This window comes from Gasterosteus aculeatus, chromosome 5, assembly GCF_964276395.1.
Source record: "Gasterosteus aculeatus chromosome 5, fGasAcu3.hap1.1, whole genome shotgun sequence".
In the NCBI taxonomy this organism is placed as follows: domain Eukaryota; kingdom Metazoa; phylum Chordata; class Actinopteri; order Perciformes; family Gasterosteidae; genus Gasterosteus; species Gasterosteus aculeatus.
This window is the reverse complement of record NC_135692.1, coordinates 15,473,666-15,492,441: the sequence shown is the minus strand read 5'-3', so window position 1 is coordinate 15,492,441 and position 18,776 is coordinate 15,473,666. Positions and strand designations below refer to the sequence as shown.

Here is an 18,776-nt window from a genome sequence, read left to right as displayed (position 1 = left end):
TAGAGAAGACATTTATGGTTCCGGTGTGGATCAACTTAGCAGTTTAAAAATGTACACAACGTTTATTTCGACTTTATTGTCGATTATTTATTATTTTGTTCATTCTATCCATTAATCATATTTAAGTGACATTGACAATGAATAACCCATCCTGAAACAACACTTCCTTCATCACAAACAAAAGTAAACCTAGACATCCTATATCCTTGTATTCCTATTGCCTTTGCATTTAAGACGTATCGTGTTTGAATAACAATGACCTATTCACAGACGGATTCACAATTTTACACATTCACAGCAAACCACATATCTTTTTTAAATACAGTGAATGCAAAAATGTTTTCAATCTGAGTCTATATTCACAACATTTGGGAGTAACACTACTGGGTCTTGGAGGTGGATGAGGAATGAAACCTGCATTTCTACAGATGATTGTCCAGGGAGAAGCTGACCCCCTTGCTGCACGGCGCTGTCTGTATTTGCCACTGACAGACAGTGCTGCGGAAAAGCATCGGGCAGCGTTGGAGTCTTCTGAACTTGCCGTCTCAAAGTAAGCGAACTCTCGGGAGTGGGTGAACCATCTGGCATTGCCCTCGTTGTTGTGGCGGAGGACCTGTTGCGCTCCGGCACCGTGGCGATGGAGAAGGTTTCAACTCGACCGTCGTGAACAGCTAGTCACTGTGCACAGCATGCGATCCCAGCCTCGGTCCTCCAGCTGCGTAACTTCCTCTTCAGCTCTGTCCTTACCTGCACATGGGAGGAGGTCAGCCATCAATTTCATGGAAACAGAAAGTTAACACTATGTTAATAAGTGTACCGTCTGTGAAGAATCCATAAAATGAAATGGGAATACAAGATGAAACAACAAACCTCTTTGTTGGCATAGCAGTAGAGTACCGCCACCAGGAAGCCCTGCAAAGAGGCCATCGAAAAGTTTACTATATTCACTGCACAGCAACATAATGAATCATGTCTGGATGGTTACATTGTTTTAACGTTTCAGCAATAACAAACCGCTGGTTTCCGGTCCAACTGAACTCACCTGAAATGAATTTAGGAAAAGGGTGAAAAAGACTTTAATGTAGCGCAGGACCCCTGTTGTCTGCTCATCTGTCACAAAGATGAACACAACCTCATGAACCCCAAACAGAGGGATGAGGGTAAGGGTCGCCTTGGCAAGCCTAACAGGACACACAGACAGTAGAGTTGTGGCCTCGGTTTAAAAAAAAAAAAGACACAAAAAGATGATAAATTGAATTGAAGTTATCATCATTAAAAATGTGCTGAGACAACTTACCGAAGTTTATAATCAGGGTATCCACTTTGGTTGCTGGCTCGTAATTTTGAAAGAATGACCTTCAGGATCTTCATGAAAATCAAAAAGTTGATCTGTTGATTAGAAAATCTAAATATGAATTCCCGTATCTAGAGTAAAAAAAATCTGCATTATGCAATACATTTTACAGAGGACACCGGGGTGTCGGATGACGAGTCTGAGAGAACTATTCAAACAAGTCGTCCTTACCAGTGACACAAGGAGGATTGGGAAACGAATGATCCACCAGTAGTTCATGTTTTCATTGACAGCCCAGCACCTGAGAACAAAATGCAGCAGTTCATAATTCACAGAGTGAGCCGGCGCACGAGGGAACCGCTGCACACGCACTTACTCCTTGTTTTCTTTCAATTGCTTCATCACTGCCCAAGGAACCACAAATAGAAGTGGAGTTCCTAAGTACAGAATAAATTGTTCATGATTGAAAACAGTGCTGCAGGTGCTTTCAAAAACCACATCACAGGTGGACGCTATGTAAGCCTCTCCTTTGCATGCATCCACAAAAAGACCCACTGCTGTTACGATGCGTGCTCTGTGAATAGTGGAACCTACCCCAGCCCACACAGATGTACGGTAAGTATTTGTTGTTGTCGATGAACACCGAGGCAATAAGCACCGAGTACAAATAAATTGCCTCTCCAAAGAACCAATAGTGATTGGCCAGGACACAGTACTGCATCATCACCTGTGCCGCCCTGCAGCCAATGGCGGCCTGGAGGAAATAAACACAAACAATTACACAAAAGGAAAATGGTTGAACAGCCAACCTTCTTCGCTACACCTCGAGACCCACCTGGTGACTGAGCATCTCACTCACGTCTCCGTGTTTTAGGATTTCTCTTCCCCAGTGGCGTTCCAGCATGGTGTCCTTAACAATGACGGATACTGCTCGTAGGATGAGGGACATGAAGAGGTTAGCGTGGATGTAGTTCCTGGTGCAATGCAGTTTCCTGTTGGGGTTCATTTACAGCAGAAAGTAGAGCCATTAAATAGGAATCCTTGAATGTTTCATTGTTTTCACCTGACCTGAAAAGACACACTATTTCATCTATTTCATTAATTTGGATTATTTTCATATTGAGATGTAACGCCATTGTTTTAGTTCCCATATAACAGCAAAATCTAGTTCTGCTGATTCCATTCAACATTTACTTTAATGGTTACCTGCCATTTCTTTGTTATCTGATAAGTACTCTGAATAATACAGCCAATCATCTGATGGGCTGTTTGCTCTCTGACAGCTTACCTAAAGCTGAGCAGCACAATAAGAGCCGTCACCAGCGTGAAGAGGGACAGCGAGTAGCCCGCCGTGTACAACATCCTGAAGCTCACCATCAGTTGTTTCACCCACAGCTGGGAAGACAAATCCCCTCCCGTCACTTCTGGGAAGTAGGACCTCATACAGTAACTTCCTTCTACTAACGGTAAGACGATCTGGATGGATGTACATCCTGAACCCATTTTGTATTTTTCACACAATATCAGGTAGACGTATTTATCTATACACCACTTTACCGTATAAAACTAAATGAGTTAAATACCTAGAATGCTGTAAGAAATGATGAATGAAACGCTGTGTCTTTAGCTTGGTTTCCAAAATGATTACAGCTCATATGTTAGATCCATGGAGAGCGAATCAAACAGCTGGAATTAGTTGCACTACTACTACTACTAATAATAATAACTAGGCTATAAGCTTTTTATAATTATACTTAACTGGAAGCCAATGCAGAGATCTAGGAATTGGACAAATGTCATTGCACAGCCCCATATGAAACGATATAATTTAGATCAGATATTTTACTCTTGTAAATTAGATATTGATTAGGAATTTTAGGAGCACTTGTGTGTATTTAGGATTTCAATGTTTTCTGGTATTGGTTAAGAACTTTGTAAATCAGTGGCATAAAAACAATAGAAAAAAAGAGTTTAGAAAAGTTAAATTTGAACCTATTTTTCAGTCACATTGTACAATTTGCACAATTTCTGCCAATAACCCTCAAATTCATTTGTGTTCAGTGGGTTATTTGATTGCTAAACAAATGGGTGTGTCTCCCTTAATACATAATCAAAGATAATAAAGAATCGTCTGTAGTCCAAATGCTCATGTAATCTAAACCCCGAAGTTGGTGACGTCTCGGTGGTCCGTACCTCTTGAGACTGGACCTCTTTCTCCTCCTCACACTGGGTCATGTCCCTCCACACGTGCCCGCTGGCATCTCTCTCCCAGCTGCCGTTGGAGCCACACAGGCGACGCACAACCCCGCGAGCGACTTGAGGAGAAACAGCCAGTCAGTCCTTCAACCGTTACCCGCTTTCTCATCGCCAGCGTCACAGCGGTCACAGCGTTACAGAGCAAAGATGCGATACTCAGGCACGATAAAAACACTGAAAAGGGGGGGCGAGCTACCTTGATCGTACCAGGGCAGGTAGAAAGGACACGAGATGTTGACCATGGAGCCGGCGGGAGTATCTGGCCAGCACGCGTATATGTCAAATGTCCTGTTGCAGAACAAGCCAGCTAGGAGGACAAACCAACGAAAAGCCATGTTTATCTTTCCTCTCCTCTTCCACCACTTGCCATTTGCAGGATGAGTTGTGGACGGGAGTTTGTACCTTGAAGAAACGGCTCATTTTCTATCATTCTGACACAGTCTTCTTTATACTGAACCCACTTCCGATAAGTCTCCTCTAAGACTTTCCCGCTGGCCGTCTCACACTGTAAGGCAATATCAAAAAATCCAACATTTTACTTCAACAAGCGTCCGTATCTGTCAAACGCTCCATCAAAAAGAACAATGTTTTAGTGTATTTTTTCAAAACTGACCTTTTGCAGCATGAGAAGCAGTGAGCAGACCAAAGACTTTGTGTATTGTGACCTGTCCATCATTGCCGATTTTGTAGAAGACCGAGAGCAGGAAGGAGAACAGAACAGCTGAAAGAGTAGATTTTAAGTAAGTTCAGTGAGCTTATATGTACAGTTTGTACATAGTTAAACCGGCGGTGGTTTGAATGCGTGGCCAACGGAGGTTTGCTGTATCCCGTACGTTAGAAGTCTGGTGTTCAACAATTGGTACGAAAGAAATCAAGGTTGTGTTCTGCTTCGCATTAGACGCAGACACACGTTGAAGTGCCACACTTTCTGAGGAAAACAAGCAAAAAGAAAGACACTTAGACATAAAAAAAACAACATTTAGTCTGTCATCATAAATAAATTACTTTCTCATTGGAAAATCCAGAATCCATGCTAATTATTGCACACAGTTGCATCAACGTCCATTTACAGATCAATGAACAATCGTTTCGCTCAGTGAAGCTCGAGCATCCGAGCAACCTGCATTTTTACTTCAATTACGGCGAAGCACCAAATCTATTCCAATATGCAAATGAAATGCATAATGTTTTTTCACGTTTTAAACGGCGCATTGATGGAATCTCCTCTTCAAACAATAAAAAGGCTGCTTGTCAGTTTTCCAGGATAAACACACCACATCGCTGGGATCCAGGTACCACGACTGTCTTGTAGGAACACAACAATATGTATTTTTTAAAAAACTAACGCTCTACAACTTCATCGTGACTGCATACGTCTTCCATTGACGGCTGATATGTTGTGATGGATGTCTTCAAAGCAATTAAGTTTAAGTAAAGCGTGATTCTGAAGTGTATAATTTGAAAAAGATGTGCGTTCCTCCTTCAAATAGGAGACAGGATGTGTTTCTTACACTCAGTGGGCTCTCGGTGTGCTACGGCGCGTCCTGTCATATTTATCCCTTCTGTTATATTTGGCCCTTCTAGTGGAAGCAAATTAGCGAGCACCCCCCTCTGGCCCGCCGCTGCGCCTCAACAGCCAAATCACTCACTTCATTTGGGAATAAACGGTCACTTGTTGCGGCCCGAGGAACGAGGCCGCACAGGAAAGGCCTCATGGCAGTTTGTCTTTGGTGTGACGTGATGACGCGTTACATTAAAAAAGTAGTTTGACCGCCGATAACGTTGATAACAATGTGTCATTTAAAGTCATTATTATGAGACCAGAGCTTTACGTAATCTCCTTTCTCAAAAACACCAAAATATTTCAAGAACGAGACTGCAGATTTGTTTTAACCCCAAAATGTTAGATCATTGAAAAGAAAACAATGTTAAAATAACTAGTGTGACTCAACAAGCAGTGAAGCTTTGGGGATACAGAGTCCATGACAGCCACTGAGTCTGAATGGGAATTGAAATAAAGGAATTACCATCATGCGGTAGCTAATAATGATGTAGTCTGGCTGAAGGGTTGTTAGTGGTTGTGCATATATGGGGGTTGCTGTTTTGCTGCTAAATGCTTGTTTTAGCACTTCCAAAGACTGGAGGCATTAAATAGCGACAAATATCACAAAAGTAGACATTTAGTAATTATCTTCAAAGATATATAACATCATATCATGTATACATATATTACTCTATTCCTCATTGCCTGACCTAAATCAAGTTGTAAGAAAGATAAAGACAATGCACATGAGTAAAGCAAACGATGCTTATTAAACGCATTTTTTGGATCACTCCCTTTTATCTGGGTGCACATTGTGCACGAAAACAGCTTTTATTTGAATGAGAACAAAAGAAGAGGAAGACTTACAGACAACAGGTCCGTGGAGAAGGAGGCAGCTGCCGGCACAGAAGCGGCGGTGAACTAAACACTCGCTCCGGAAAGCTGCGTGCGTGACGCGCGCGGTTTGCGCGCAGTTTGCGCGCAATTTGCTGGTGCGCAAAGTGCTTTCGAATAATCACCTCATCCGCTGCAGGAGACGCGAACACGGGAGCAAGCAGGCTGCTATTTGTTGAATGGGGAGATCAGATGAGAGATTGATCAAATGGACAGTTTGTGTCTTCTGCGCATTTATTAGCGGTTCTACAAAGGGTCCAAAACAAAACGGTCTAAGAGTTTATCTTATTTTATCTTATTTTATCTTACATTGTGCTACAGTGCATCGCAACATGTGTTACCTGCAAATTCATCCAAGACAACATTGCTGTGTTTGATTTTTTTTATCACGACTGTACTGATTGAGTCACCTGGGCACCCGTACAATTCACACACACAATGACACACAACAATTACAGCCCCCAAAACACGTTAACGCAGGTTTCTCTATTTGAGTAAGAATAAAAGAATAGGAAGCATGACAGAATATATGGATTTCAACATCATATGCGAGACTGTGTTTTTGTTTGTTTTACTCAGAAAGTGTGTGTTGCTGAGACAAACAGATCAATATTATTTTAGTTTATTGAGAGGATGAATTGAGCGGCAGGATCTCGACCCATCTGCGAGTGCTTCGATTGGACTCTGATCCTGCGGCCTGTTATCGTGATGTTGTTTCTCAGCTCTTAACCTTTACATGTTAACTTTGACCAGTTGTATAAAGGATTTCAGTATTGATTTTTATGTGGAGCGATCGGTCTGATCGGTAACAAAAATACTGCAACAAATGATCCCTTTCCCTCCAAAACCATCAACACTCACCTGCGTCGCGGCCAAATGTCTCCTGGCACAAATAATAATAATATAATAATATAAGGCCAATGAGACATGACCTTTTTTTTTTAGTTCAGGCCTTTTGTTTAAATAAACCAAATCACTTGGGATTTGTAACTCTGCCGTATTTGTGTCTTCTTTTCACTTTCCCCAAGTGTCCAAAAAAAATAAGTCATTACAGGTTTCATTCAAGGCACATTTCATATGGCAGCTACTTCATTTGTGCACACTACCCATTAAATGGGGACGGATGGAGCAACAATTTTTAACAATGGAAGCGGCGGACACATACTTGCCAGCTTGAGAAGTTCACGCAAACTCACGTAAATATTGTCCCATTTTGTGTCTATTTAGACTTTGATACTCTAATGCCAACCATGAAACACAATGTCCTCGATTTGAATCCTTTGTTGCATTTCTCTTTTTCTTGTTTCATTTCTACTGTGGCCGTCTACAACACGTCGCCGTTGTATCTGAACCTATAACTACAACTGAAGGATGACGGAGAACGATTATATGTGAAGTCTTTTGAGCAAACTCACATCCAAAATGACATAGAAGAGCCCAATGTTAACGCAGTGTGCAGGGACACACAGAGAGTTCCTGCACACACATTTCACTTATTAGAAGAGGAGAAAAATACATAATAGTTCATCTCTGGTTGACATTTAAACATGAATGAACTGAATTTAAAAGGTGCAGGATAGTGCAAATAATTTTTTCTATTCTCGAATACAAAAGACGTTGAAGTTGTGGAGCCGCTTCAGTCTTTGTGAAGTGCGTTCATGAGTTTTGTCATTTTGTAGCGACCATCTCGACCGATCTTTGACCTTTTTTAAACGAAAAGGGGAATACAACTGTTTAAATGTCAGAGTCCATTTTATTGCTGTACACCGGATTGATTGGGCAAATGTACACATTGACAAATGAAACAAGAAAGACAAGAGGACTGCTGCTCCACCTCATATATGATGTGTGCATGCTGTGTTCCTTACATAGTAATAATATCATAATAGATATGTGAATATCTAAAACAGTCACAGAGTGATATCCAGCACCAATATACAGCTTTAACTACATTGCATACACCCACTTCTGGCAGCACTGCGTCCTGTAATTGTTACATGAGCAGCTTTCCTGGTTCCTTGGTCAGATGTCCACCACACAGCCCGAAGCGCTGGCTCTTATAGCATCAGATATGACCTTCGCTCCTGATTCTCCAATGCCATTCCCCTGCAAACTAAGAATACGGGTTGTGATGAAAGCAGCATTGCGTCATGTAATAACCTCTATATGTTGAAAAAAAGACTCACTTGATGTAAGTCAATTGGTGGTTTCCCTTCAAGGCTGTTGCAATGAATATGGCTCCGTCCATACCCAGAGAGTTCTCCTGAAGGCTGACGGTGCACAAAAATGTCAATCAAATGTTTAGTGGAAAGCTTTTATTTTCGATGCAAAGCGCAGGATTTGAAAATAACAAACAGGACGTGCAGCGCATATAGAGGTTTTTAACTCTCACTTTCAGTGGACAAACATGGAGAATAAATCTTGAGCGGGAGAGACTAAATAATTTGAGCTCACTGTTGTCAGGCTCGTGGGAGTCTGCTGCCTCACGCTCAGTGCAGAAATACTTTACCTGAGGAGCTTAATCTTAATAAAGCGGCGTACCATTGAAAGCGCTGTGTGCACGCATAATCATGTTTTTGCTCTAATTTGAGCTTGCACAGAAAATTGAGTATGTATATATAACGAGTTATTTGGTTGTTTTTAACAGACCGTCTGCAGCTCATGTAAACTCCTTCACAGCAAAAAGGTTACAAAAGGATTGTTTAGTTTAATTGCACCTGCAGCAAGTACAGCATTGGTGTTTCCACAGATGTGTGATGGGATTCATTTCTCGTTTTTCCAACCAAGTGGCAGCATTTCAATGCCAGACTGCACACTGTTCCCGTCCGAAGATAACCTCTGCTCTCCCACAACACGACTGACGAGAAATATAAACCAAGTAATTTGATTCTATTTATGGATATTCTTTCATGTTGATGGAAAAAAACAAACAATGCTTCTCCCTCTTGGGCCTCCCACCGTCCTCAGCGTCCCGCTCCACATGGCCCTGCATTGCTGATCAGCTCGTGTGCTTGGGGCAATGCCCGTCTCCTGGAGAGCAAGTGGGTGGTTTACACCCCGTGGTAATCTTAAAGGTTCCAACTACTGTGATGCATAGACGCTACTACGAGCATGTATTTTCACGCTGCTATAATGTTGCCTTTGGCAGAAGGATGTCCTTTCTCGCCCTGCATTCTCAATTATTGAAGTAATAAACCAGGTGAGTGACATTAGCTATGACTTCAGCAGACCGTCGTCTCCTTTTCGTCCAGCGCTATTCACTTAGAGTCCTTGTTGTACATTATTTCAGCTATGGCCAACCGATCAGCCAACAAAGGGCTAGGAGCAAGATATTTTAATGATATGGCTGAAAAAAAACGCTCTTTTATTATTCCCTCTGCTCATTTGTCTTTGTTTGTTCTCTAATGATAATCGTTGTTTTGCTGCTTACAAATTGTAATGCATCATTAATATAGCAACATTTCCCAGGGAAATAGAGACATATTGTCTCGCATGGATCGCGGACGAACTGCAGTTGGGACTTACTTCAGCGACTTGAGGCTTCGGTTGCTCTTCAGCGCGTTAGCCAGAGCCTTCGCTCCCTCCATCCCCACAGCGTTGCCACGTAGACTGAAACAATGGGAAACGTGCTGTCATCAGCATCAGCTGTCAACACAGCAATAGCGGATGCACACATACAGTATGAGGAATGACACATGTCATCTTCTTGGTCTTACTTGTTTCTGCTGTGTTGTGATTTATGTCTTTTTTTGGGATAAAGTTGATTAAATACACACTGAGATGCACTTCAATGAGTTGAGCTGGTAATGAAGACCAAATCAATGTTGAAAGACCACATTAATATTAATAAATCAATTACTCAGTGTGACTGTATAACAGTACCTGGCTGTATTGGATGTACAGTGATCCACATTAAGTATATATTGCCTAATTGAATAAATAGGAAATACAATTATTATAAATGATTATTAAAAAAAACATTGGTCAACACTGGGATGAAAAAACTCAATATCATTGTCATCACCTTTGCAGATGGTCTGAATAAACCAAAATTATTTTAACGGGTTTATCCTTGCAAGAAGAGGCACACAGAGTTTGTGAAGTGAGCACAGCACTGAACTCACTTGAAGCTCCTTATAATGCTAAAAAAGAACAGAAGTCTTTGAACTACAGTCAAGTAGACGATCAAAAGGCAAGAAGATAATTGATTGAGTCCTGCAAGTCAACCGGCTTTACAATGATGCCTCCATATTCTCAATGGTCAACCCTGCAGCTTACAATGATTCCTCTTTTGCTACTTTCCCTCTCACTGATGTAAATTCCTTCTTGGTCTCAGTAACTTTCCATCACAACGCTGAACCCCAAAAAAATTCCCTTAGATTCAATAACTGACAGGAAGAGGAAAACATAAACTCTACTGAGAGGCTTGATTGAGCTCTGCTGGATTTGAAGTGAGTAGCTTTTATGTGGCTGAATGCCAAATAGCAAAAGGAACAGTTTGACTCGAGAAGGCGGCTGGACTCACTCCAACGTCTGCAGGGTTCGGTTGGTCGTCAGAGCCTCCGCCATCGCAATCGCGCCACTTGTGCTCGCGGAGACTCCCTGAAGACTAAAGAGGCAGAACGCAGAACACACACAGAGGAAAGTAATAGAAAACAACATGTTGTCACACGTGCAGAGGATTTTGTTGAATTCCAAATTTCGATTTTTTAAAAACTTTATAAAGTCATGTGTTTGTTTAAAAAGTGGCTTGGGTCATTCGTTGAAGATCTAAACATGCAATGCCAACCATAATGTACGCAGGGAGGCGTTGGTCTTCAGGGCCTCGGCCAGGAAGATGACGCCTTCGTTTCCGATTGCGTTCTCCTGTAGACTGCAGAAGAGACGGAGACACAAACACACAGGTGGCGAATGTAAATACGACCCACCATGGGACCGGAATCCCACACGACGTATTAGTGGCTCATAAGACCTGGTTCAGACCAGTGACATTTGTGTAGAGAGCAGGAAAGGACGACGGGGACGATCCCATCCTTCCGGTCCGCTGTTTGGACGTAGAGTTCTGAACCGTTGGACTTACTCCAAGAGCTGCATGGTGCCGTTGGAGAGGAGAGCGTGGGCCAGCGCTTTAGTGGCAGAGCACTTGATGAAGTTCCACTGAAGACTGTGAAAAGAGACAGACAGGTGCAGGAGATTGAATGTGGGGCAAAGTCTGTTTTTTTTATTATATAACCCAGGCAAGGGCAATAAATATTAATATATCTTAATAGTCATTTTGCATTGAAAAAATGTTTCATTCCACAAAAAAACCAACCCGATTATATTCTACTAAAGTAACTCGTCCACATTGAGAGGTGTTGGCAGTCTTGAAAGTAATTGCTGTTGATGCTGGTGGTCATTAAGTCGACGCTTGTACCGGCGACAGTATTGGCTCTGGATTATTTTCAAAGCAAACAAAGCGTGTGATGCAGGCAAGCTGTTTTATTTAAAAGCCTCACTTACTGCAGAGAGGTGAGGCCGCGATTGAACTTGATCGCGCCGGCTATAGCTTGCACCCCTTCATCGTGCAACAGGTTGGCTGTGAGACTGAGGTACAAACACACAACACAATAAATAAACAGTACAAACACAATCACAAGATCTTGTCTAAAACAAGTTGGGTGTCACAATTTGGTGGGATTAAAAGTCTGTTATTTATTCAGCTTGACGGCGGCTACAGTGAAGAAAAAAGAAATATCCTTTATGGCACAATAGTGGGAACCCATAAGTATGACTTATTATCTGACAAAGCTTTGACTGAGGGGGGACTCACTCGAGCTCCTGCAGACAGTTGTTCTCGTGGAGAGCATGGGCCATGTTCTTGGCTCCCTCCACCCCGATGGAGTTCTCCCTCAAGCTGACGGAGAGACGGCACGTGAGAGAACAAGAGTTGTGTGTTTATATCTTTTGTGTATTGTTTGTTGGGGCAAACAAACAAAATTGTTGTTTTATCACCACAATGACGATAAAATCCTCTTTAACAGAGTTACAGTAAATATGAAGCTGAAGACGGCAGCCGCTTAGCTTATAGCTTAGCATTGCAAAAATACTGGAGAAACAGCTGGCTCATCTCTGGCCAACGTCACAAACCCCCCCCTGCTGGGACCCCCTGCTAGGTAATAATGACAAATTAGACGTTGTTGATTAGAATATTAGTTTCTTGCTGCCCGATTTAAACATCTACAGACTCTCGCCTCACAGGCAAGAGGCAGTTGTCAGATCATCTGTTTACTCTACAGCTTCAATTTGTGAAATTAAAAAAATAAATGAATGAAAAAAAAACTGCGTGTACTATGTCGTCCGCTTCCAGTCCTCTGATTTCATGTTTTGTTTTCAATCTAAAATCTCAATCCCTTATTGTTGATTTATTACCGTGCTACACAAAACAAAAATGCTTTTCGGAGTTTTAAGTACTCAACTCCAACACAGCTTTCAAATGTCGTGAATCTCCTTCTTAAGCAAGTGCTGCCTCTCATATTGACGTCTCGGGTTCTTTAACTCAACACAGGTGTCTTAACATGTGTACTCACTTCAAGGAGACAAGGCCCCGGTTGAGCCGGAGAGCTTTGGTCAATGCGGTCATCCCCTTGTTGCTGATTGAGTTACTCTGAAGTCTGAAAGTATCAACACACAAGTAGTGAATCACGAGCTGTCTCGTATTCCATCGACGGTGTTAAAAAGCAACGGCAGTAGACCTTTGAATAGTGAGTGAGGAATAATGCTAATGAGGTTCATTTGCACAAAGTACTGACTGGAGTGAGAGCAGAGTGTGGTTGACTGCCAACGCCTCTGCCAGAGCGATCGCCCCTCTGTCCCCAAGCTGGTTACTGCAAAGACTGCAGGCGAGAATAGAAACAGACTGGACACATTAAGAAAAAGTTAAATTATCATCATGATGACTTCATGATCAGTATGTGACCCAGTTACTGGATGATTTTATACAGTATTGATGCTTTGTTAGCACGACAAATTGAGCCCCAAGTTGGTGTGTAACATTTCTGCATGAATGCACATTATACAGTGTGAAATGATCAAAATCAGCACAGTGAATAAATAAATACAAGATTACATCAGCTTTGTGAGCGTCCGGTTCGTCTTCAGCGCCTCTGCGATCCTTTTGGCTCCGCCAGCTCCAATTGTATTCTTCCGTATGCTGAATTATTAAATGCATGTAAGAAAAATGTATAAATACTCTTCATTGTTAGTATGAACACGGGCACACAGTGCACACAGGATATGCACACAAAGAAAGGGGAACGCCAGGCATTACTCACTTGAGAGAGACTAGTTTGCGGTTGCAGTGCAGTACTTCTGCAAGGGCCTGAGCACCTTCCTCCTCGATTGCATTGTTCTGGAAGCTGAAGATTAGCGGAAATTAAGCAGTGAGACGAAATTAAAAGTGTGCTTTGACCTCTTGTAACATAATTGTTTGCATGAACTAAAACCAAATTGCAAATTTACTCACTTAATTGATACCAGGACTTGGTTCATTTTCAGAGCTTCTGCCAGGAACCTTGTACCTTTGGAGCCAATGTTGTTGTTCCGCAAACTAAATTACATTACATTTGCTGGTTAGATGATATAGAGAATCATAATAGAAATACCATGTCTCACTTCCTATTTGTGAAGGCAAATATTTGACACATATTTGTGTTAGAGACACTTTGAGATAAGCGCACAGTGTGACATTTATCGTTATTTGTAAGGAATCGCACTTGAGAGACGTTAGCGTCCGGTTCACCAAGAGGGCGCGACTCAGGGCTTTGGCGCCTTTGTTACCGATGGCGTTCTCCGCCAAACTGGGGGAGTAAATAAAAGAGGTCACCATCGCATACACACACATCAACAAAATATGAATCCATTTCTGTGTCACCAACATACGAGCAACCGGGCAAGTCAGTGCTTCGGGGCTGTTAAGTGTGGTCTCACCTCATTTTCTGGATATGGCAGTCTTTGGCACTCAGCAGGCTTCCCAGCAACTCCATGACATCATCTTTGAAGTGATTATTCTCCAACCTGTGGAGTAGACGGAGCGAGACGTTTCACTTCTCACTCTGTCCTCTGAGTTTCAGTGCACAGGGAGACGGCGCTGACCTGAGATAGCTGCAGTACAGCAGCTGCGGGAGCAGACATTTCACCGTCGCGTAGTTCAGAGAGCCTGTCAGGTTGGTCTGCTCGCTGCACTCTGGGGACACGTGCAGAAGGTACCCCAGCACCACGCAGTGGGCCCTCGTTAGCTTCCCCGCAAGGCTGCCGAGCTGCAAGTCTTCCTCGACACTGCGCAACAGCTCCGCGTGCTGCAGCTCGTGTAAACAATAAGCCAGATTGACTGCGCGTAGGGACACCACGGCCCCTCCGCCGACCAAGAGGCCCTGTAGGAACCCCGCGGCGAACGCCTTCTGGTTTCCCTCGTCTTTTCCCACGGCCAGGAGTCCAGCCAGAGGCTTCAGCGCCGCCGGGCTCAGCAGGCCCGTCAGGAAGCGCACAAACACATCCAAGTGACCGTCTTCAGCTTGTTGCGAGTGCTGAAAGGCGCTTCTGAAGTGGTTCTGGAAACCAATCTTGGGCCAGGACATGGTGCTCTCTGAGAACAGGTCGAAGATGGCCCGCTTGGAGGAGATATGGTAAAAAGTAGCCGCAAGAAACTCCTGCAGAGTCAAATGAGTGAACCGGTATGTTGTGCATATGGCCAACTCCTCCCGGACAAGAACTCCAGTACCAAGACTGCCCTGACCTAACAGGAGATCTATTCCGTAGGCCCTGAGGTCCTGCTCGCTGAAGGTGTACTTATGTTTGAGCAGCCCATAGAAGGCTAGTCGTCCGAGGTTCCCCAGCAGTTTACGGTTGCTCCCGTGGAGCTGCTCCATCTTTACAGGCTCCCTGCCTCTCGGTTCGCCGGCTTCCGCCTTCATGGAGCAAAAGTGAGCGTACAGCTCTGTGCAAGTCCTCGGAAGGCTCTCGTCCGTTTCGCTCCGCATGATGTACACCAGAGTCTCGGCCACGATCCAGCAGACGCTGGGTATGTAGCACATCACCATAAGGATTTTGTGGGACTCCAAGTGCGTCCATATTTTACTGCCAAAGTCCCTTTCGGAGAAGTGGTGGTCGAGGAAGAGGCGGATGTCTTGCGGGCTGAATCCCGGGATCTCAGTCACCCTGTCGACCAAACCTCCAGGGATGAGCGAGGCCACTCTCGGCCTGCAGGTCACCCACACCGCCGCGTCAGGGAGCAGATTTCCCCGGATGATGTTAGTAACCAGGTCATCGATGGACACCTCTTTCTTCGGGTCGCTACAAGAAGCTGCGTCGGCAAAATTTGCGGAGCAGCGGAATTCGTCCAAGCCATCAAGTATTAGCAGTGTGCGGCAGGAGCTGCTCAGGACCACGCTGGGGTCCGTCAAATGAGGAAAAGCCAGTTTCACCAGCTTCTCAGCGGAGACTTTCTCCACCGAGTTCAGCTCACAAACAGCGAACGGCAAGACGAAGCTCACGTCCGCACAGATGAGCCCTTGGCTCCACTGCCTGACAAAGTGCCGGACCCAGGTCGTCTTGCCGATACCGGCCACCCCGACCGTGAGGGAGACCCGGGGTGGCAAACTGACCCGTGTGAGGGGCTCCAAGAGTTTGGTCAGCCCCAGCTGTCTGAGATGATTTCTCTTCCTGCCTCGAGTCGCCCCCACTTGCATTAAGTCGTGTTCCTTCTGCTGGATGTCGGAAAGCCCGTCAACCAGAAGTAAAGTTCTCGAGCAGACGTTCAGTTTCGGGCAGCTGACTGAATCTCTGTCTCTGCTCTGCTCGCATCTCCGTAGGAGCACCTCTTTGTGCTCCTTCACCATGGCATCTGCGGAAAAGAAAACCGGCTCATATTAATATCTTCTGATTACCAAGTTGTTGGATGCAAGGTAATGGATTGTAATCACGAGGAGGGCTGCAAAGTTCTTTCCGAGGAGTTTTTAAGACGACTCAGGCATCAAACCCTCACCCTGACTTTGCCTGGAATATCTTCCCCAGTTTAGAAGAGGCATACAAAGACATACAAAGAGAGCAAATCCCTTTCCTCACCGTGGTTGATGACGAGCTGGGCCACCTGGGAATCGGAGCTCTCGATGAAGCCCCGCAGTGCGTCCGAACTCTGAGCGCCCTTGGCGGTGACAATAGTTGTGACCATGTTGACCTGGTCGTGCAGCCGCGTCGCTCCCCTGATCTTTGTCTCCTCGGCTGAACTCACCGCATCCACCTTTCTCAGGTGGGCTAACATCACCTCCAGGAAGGAGGCCGTAGAGAAGCGTTGCAGCAGGTCTTGATGCTTTTGGATCCAGTCAAGATCTAAAACCAAAGCGGAGCTCAGATGAAACCTGTGAAGAAGTTATTTCTGAGATCTTCTTGATAATATACAGTATATACATGCATGTATGTGTGTATATATATTTTAAACTGTGCTTATGTGCACTGTGTGACTGTCTCTTCTAACAGTCGTACTTTAAACACAAAGGAAAATCTCTCAATCCATTAGATTTCATTAATCAAAGCTCCGGTTGCTCCACTGGTATAATATGACCATAATAATATAATTTCATCTCTGTGGCTTAATATTCAAGATTCATCTTTAGAATTATAAAAATGGGGATCATTGTTTTTTTACCTCATACTTTTACTTGATATATTTACATTTGAAAGATCTGGACTCTTCTCACACATTCCTTCTTTTACCCTTCATCGTCCTCTCATCCACCCTCTACACAAAGGACTGGTTGCTGATACCGTTGTGTTTTTTCTTCCTTACAATGGTAACGTTCGGAAACCTCTTACCCTCGGTTTCTGCCCGTGAAGCGGCCGAGCAGGATGCGGACTGAAGGTCCACGTAGCAGTCGTCCTGCCACGTGATGCGTTTGCTTCGGTCCAGGATAGAATCGTAGAGGGCCTTCCTCTCCATCAGAAGGTTGGATACTTTCTGCCCTCAGATGTTCCTGTTCGGGTCTGCACGATACAGAATTACGTTACGTACACACACTGTGGAACTGGACCTGATAGAATGTGAAGGGAGGTGAGAAAATGAACAGATGCCTCAATATCTTCCCAACACTTAATGCTCCATAATCGTTATTGCTTATAAGGTGTATTAAGTCACGTAGTACTGATTCAGTAAGTCTGTCGGAAAAGAAATACATACGTGTCCGTATTCATTTCACCCTTTGAGCCCTAAAGCCTGCCCGCCATAAAAGCATGTGGTCTTTAAACTATAAAAATCTACCATTCATCATCAGCTGGAAGCTGTGAAAACAGACATTATGGTCCGATTTTCTAACATTTTCCGACGGTTCTTGTACTTATGTGAAAAAGCTAATGGAAGCTTATTATTTTGATACTTACATCAATAAGAATTCATTATGTCTCATTAAAATGTTGCGTTGTAAGATGAAATCAGAAAAAATACATACTCATATTCCAGACAACTTGAAAGGCCTGACACCATCTTTTGCATTTTTCCTCATATCGATGTTTAAGCCTTTGCAAACCACATTCGATTGCATATCTTGGTTTGAAATTACCACTTGAAGGTATACTATTAGTATTATTGAAATCCAAAGATGAAGTGAAAGTTCTGCAAACATAAATTCAAATGATGTCTGAGGTTACTGAGCAGTAACGGGAAATGGCAGACGCCTTCCTGTGTGGTTTGTTTCTCATCACGTCTGTTCTGACACAAGGAAGCTGTTTGAAATACTCAGAAGAACTCGACGCGCCAGCTTCCGCTGTAAACTTTACATACTTCATTTCTTTCTCATGCGACTTAATAGCACACTACTGTGAGAGCGGAGCGACAGAAGCATTAATGATAGTTACATTATTCAACAGTAACAATGAATGCTATGATGTGCACGGCGCAGACACACCAGAAAGTGGAAAACATCCAGGTTGGCTTGTAAATAGAATAAAACGTGTCGTTTTGTCAGCAGCAGTCAGGCGTATCGACGCTCTTAGTAAAGTTTCTCCTCTTATTCCATTTCCATTCTTCTGCGGCTGTGAAAGGTTAAACGGGCACGGCGCAGTGCACGAAGCTCTGGCGACTCACCTTGGGCTTCTTGAAGGCGTACGAATGTGTCAAAGGACGCGGGACGCACGTCACGGACGCACCGTGCAGAATGGACCATAGTTCGCTCACAAAAAGGCAGGTGAAGGACAAGTGCGGACGGGAAGACTCAGAGACAAGAGGAAACACACACGGCAGCGTCCCGCTGCTCGAGGTGCCGTTTTGTTCTGCAGCTCCTCCCTGCCGTCTGTCTCATCTGCCTTCCTGTGTTGTGGTTAGCAGGTTGAGCAGACAGACAGCAAAGAACCGGCTGACGGCGGCACGCGAAGGCCCGAGAGTTTTATACTACTCTCTGGTTTCCTCCATATGAACGAATCTCGCAGATGAGGGTTGAGATGAGGGTTGAGATGAGAGTTGAGATGAGAGTTGAGATGAGGGTTGAGATGAGGCACGATTCGCCGCTCTCAAGGCTCCTCGGAGAGAGGAACAAAAGAGTTTGAAACGTCTCAGAAAGCACCGCTGCAGACGCGCGATCCACAGAGCCGCTGGTACAATAATTGTAAAGAGCAGAGAGACGATTCTCCAAATTTCTGTTGGCAGGAAGGAAGCATAATAATACACATTTATGTAGGTACCGCAAATCCCAGAAGCAGAGCCGAGGGAACGTATACGCTCCAATTATACACAACCACATCCAAACAGAAAGACAAGTAGTTGGT

General features: G+C 44.0%; 2 protein-coding genes across 6 annotated transcripts; both read right to left on the bottom strand.

The window, feature by feature from the left end:
• Positions 1-72: 72 nt before the first annotated feature.
• LOC120818937 (glucagon receptor-like) lies at positions 73-6,052 on the bottom strand. 3 transcript variants are annotated; one of them, XM_078102474.1, is made up of 15 exons: positions 5,961-6,029; positions 4,384-4,478; positions 4,164-4,271; positions 3,953-4,055; positions 3,747-3,857; positions 3,488-3,609; positions 2,583-2,689; positions 2,130-2,286; positions 1,889-2,048; positions 1,671-1,731; positions 1,526-1,595; positions 1,298-1,389; positions 1,043-1,181; positions 871-912; positions 73-747 (listed from the first exon to the last, which is right to left on the bottom strand). In XM_078102474.1, the coding sequence occupies exons 3-15, from the start codon at positions 4,224-4,226 to the stop codon at positions 676-678; spliced, it is 1,299 nt and encodes a 432-aa protein (XP_077958600.1). In that variant the 5' UTR covers positions 4,227-4,271; positions 4,384-4,478; positions 5,961-6,029; the 3' UTR covers positions 73-675. The 3 variants fall into 3 exon arrangements, with proteins under 3 accessions (XP_077958600.1, XP_040031777.1, XP_077958601.1); XM_040175843.2 differs by lacking the exon at positions 4,384-4,478 and having other exon boundaries at positions 5,961-6,052; XM_078102475.1 differs by lacking the exons at positions 4,384-4,478; positions 5,961-6,029 and having other exon boundaries at positions 4,164-4,335.
• A 1,668-nt stretch (positions 6,053-7,720) lies between these two features.
• nlrc3 (NLR family, CARD domain containing 3) lies at positions 7,721-18,612 on the bottom strand. Of its 3 annotated transcripts, none has more exons than XM_040175839.2 (19): positions 18,100-18,612; positions 16,836-17,003; positions 16,089-16,352; positions 14,121-15,867; positions 13,956-14,042; positions 13,742-13,825; positions 13,492-13,575; positions 13,301-13,384; positions 13,096-13,179; positions 12,779-12,862; positions 12,557-12,640; positions 11,800-11,883; positions 11,490-11,573; positions 11,068-11,151; positions 10,777-10,860; positions 10,513-10,596; positions 9,513-9,596; positions 8,174-8,257; positions 7,721-8,100 (listed from the first exon to the last, which is right to left on the bottom strand). In XM_040175839.2, exons 2-19 carry the CDS (start codon positions 16,957-16,959, stop codon positions 8,010-8,012), a joined length of 3,405 nt encoding a protein of 1,134 aa, XP_040031773.2. In that variant the 5' UTR covers positions 16,960-17,003; positions 18,100-18,612; the 3' UTR covers positions 7,721-8,009. The 3 variants fall into 3 exon arrangements, with proteins under 3 accessions (XP_040031773.2, XP_040031775.2, XP_040031774.2); XM_040175841.2 differs by having other exon boundaries at positions 16,089-16,381; positions 18,100-18,311; XM_040175840.2 differs by lacking the exon at positions 18,100-18,612 and adding an exon at positions 17,465-17,575.
• Positions 18,613-18,776: the final 164 nt, after the last annotated feature.

What these genes read in the sequence shown, in the direction of transcription:
- nlrc3 (XM_040175839.2), bottom strand. Translation starts at nt 16,959, where the DNA reads ATGGAGAGGAAGGCCCTCTACGATTCTATCCTGGACCGAAGCAAACGC. An exon ending in CGAACCCTGCAGACGTTGGA is followed by an intron (nt 9,597 to 10,512) that starts GTGAGTCCAGCC and finishes CCATTGTTTCAG; the next exon opens with TCTACGTGGCAACGCTGTGG. An exon ending in CGAAGCCTCAAGTCGCTGAA is followed by an intron (nt 8,258 to 9,512) that starts GTAAGTCCCAAC and finishes GTGCACCGTCAG; the next exon opens with CCTTCAGGAGAACTCTCTGG.
- LOC120818937 (XM_040175843.2), bottom strand. Translation starts at nt 4,226, where the DNA reads ATGATGGACAGGTCACAATACACAAAGTCTTTGGTCTGCTCACTGCTT. An exon ending in AAGAGGTCCAGTCTCAAGAG is followed by an intron (nt 2,690 to 3,487) that starts GTACGGACCACC and finishes TTGTCTTCCCAG; the next exon opens with CTGTGGGTGAAACAACTGAT. An exon ending in ATTGTGCTGCTCAGCTTTAG is followed by an intron (nt 2,287 to 2,582) that starts GTAAGCTGTCAG and finishes GAACCCCAACAG; the next exon opens with GAAACTGCATTGCACCAGGA.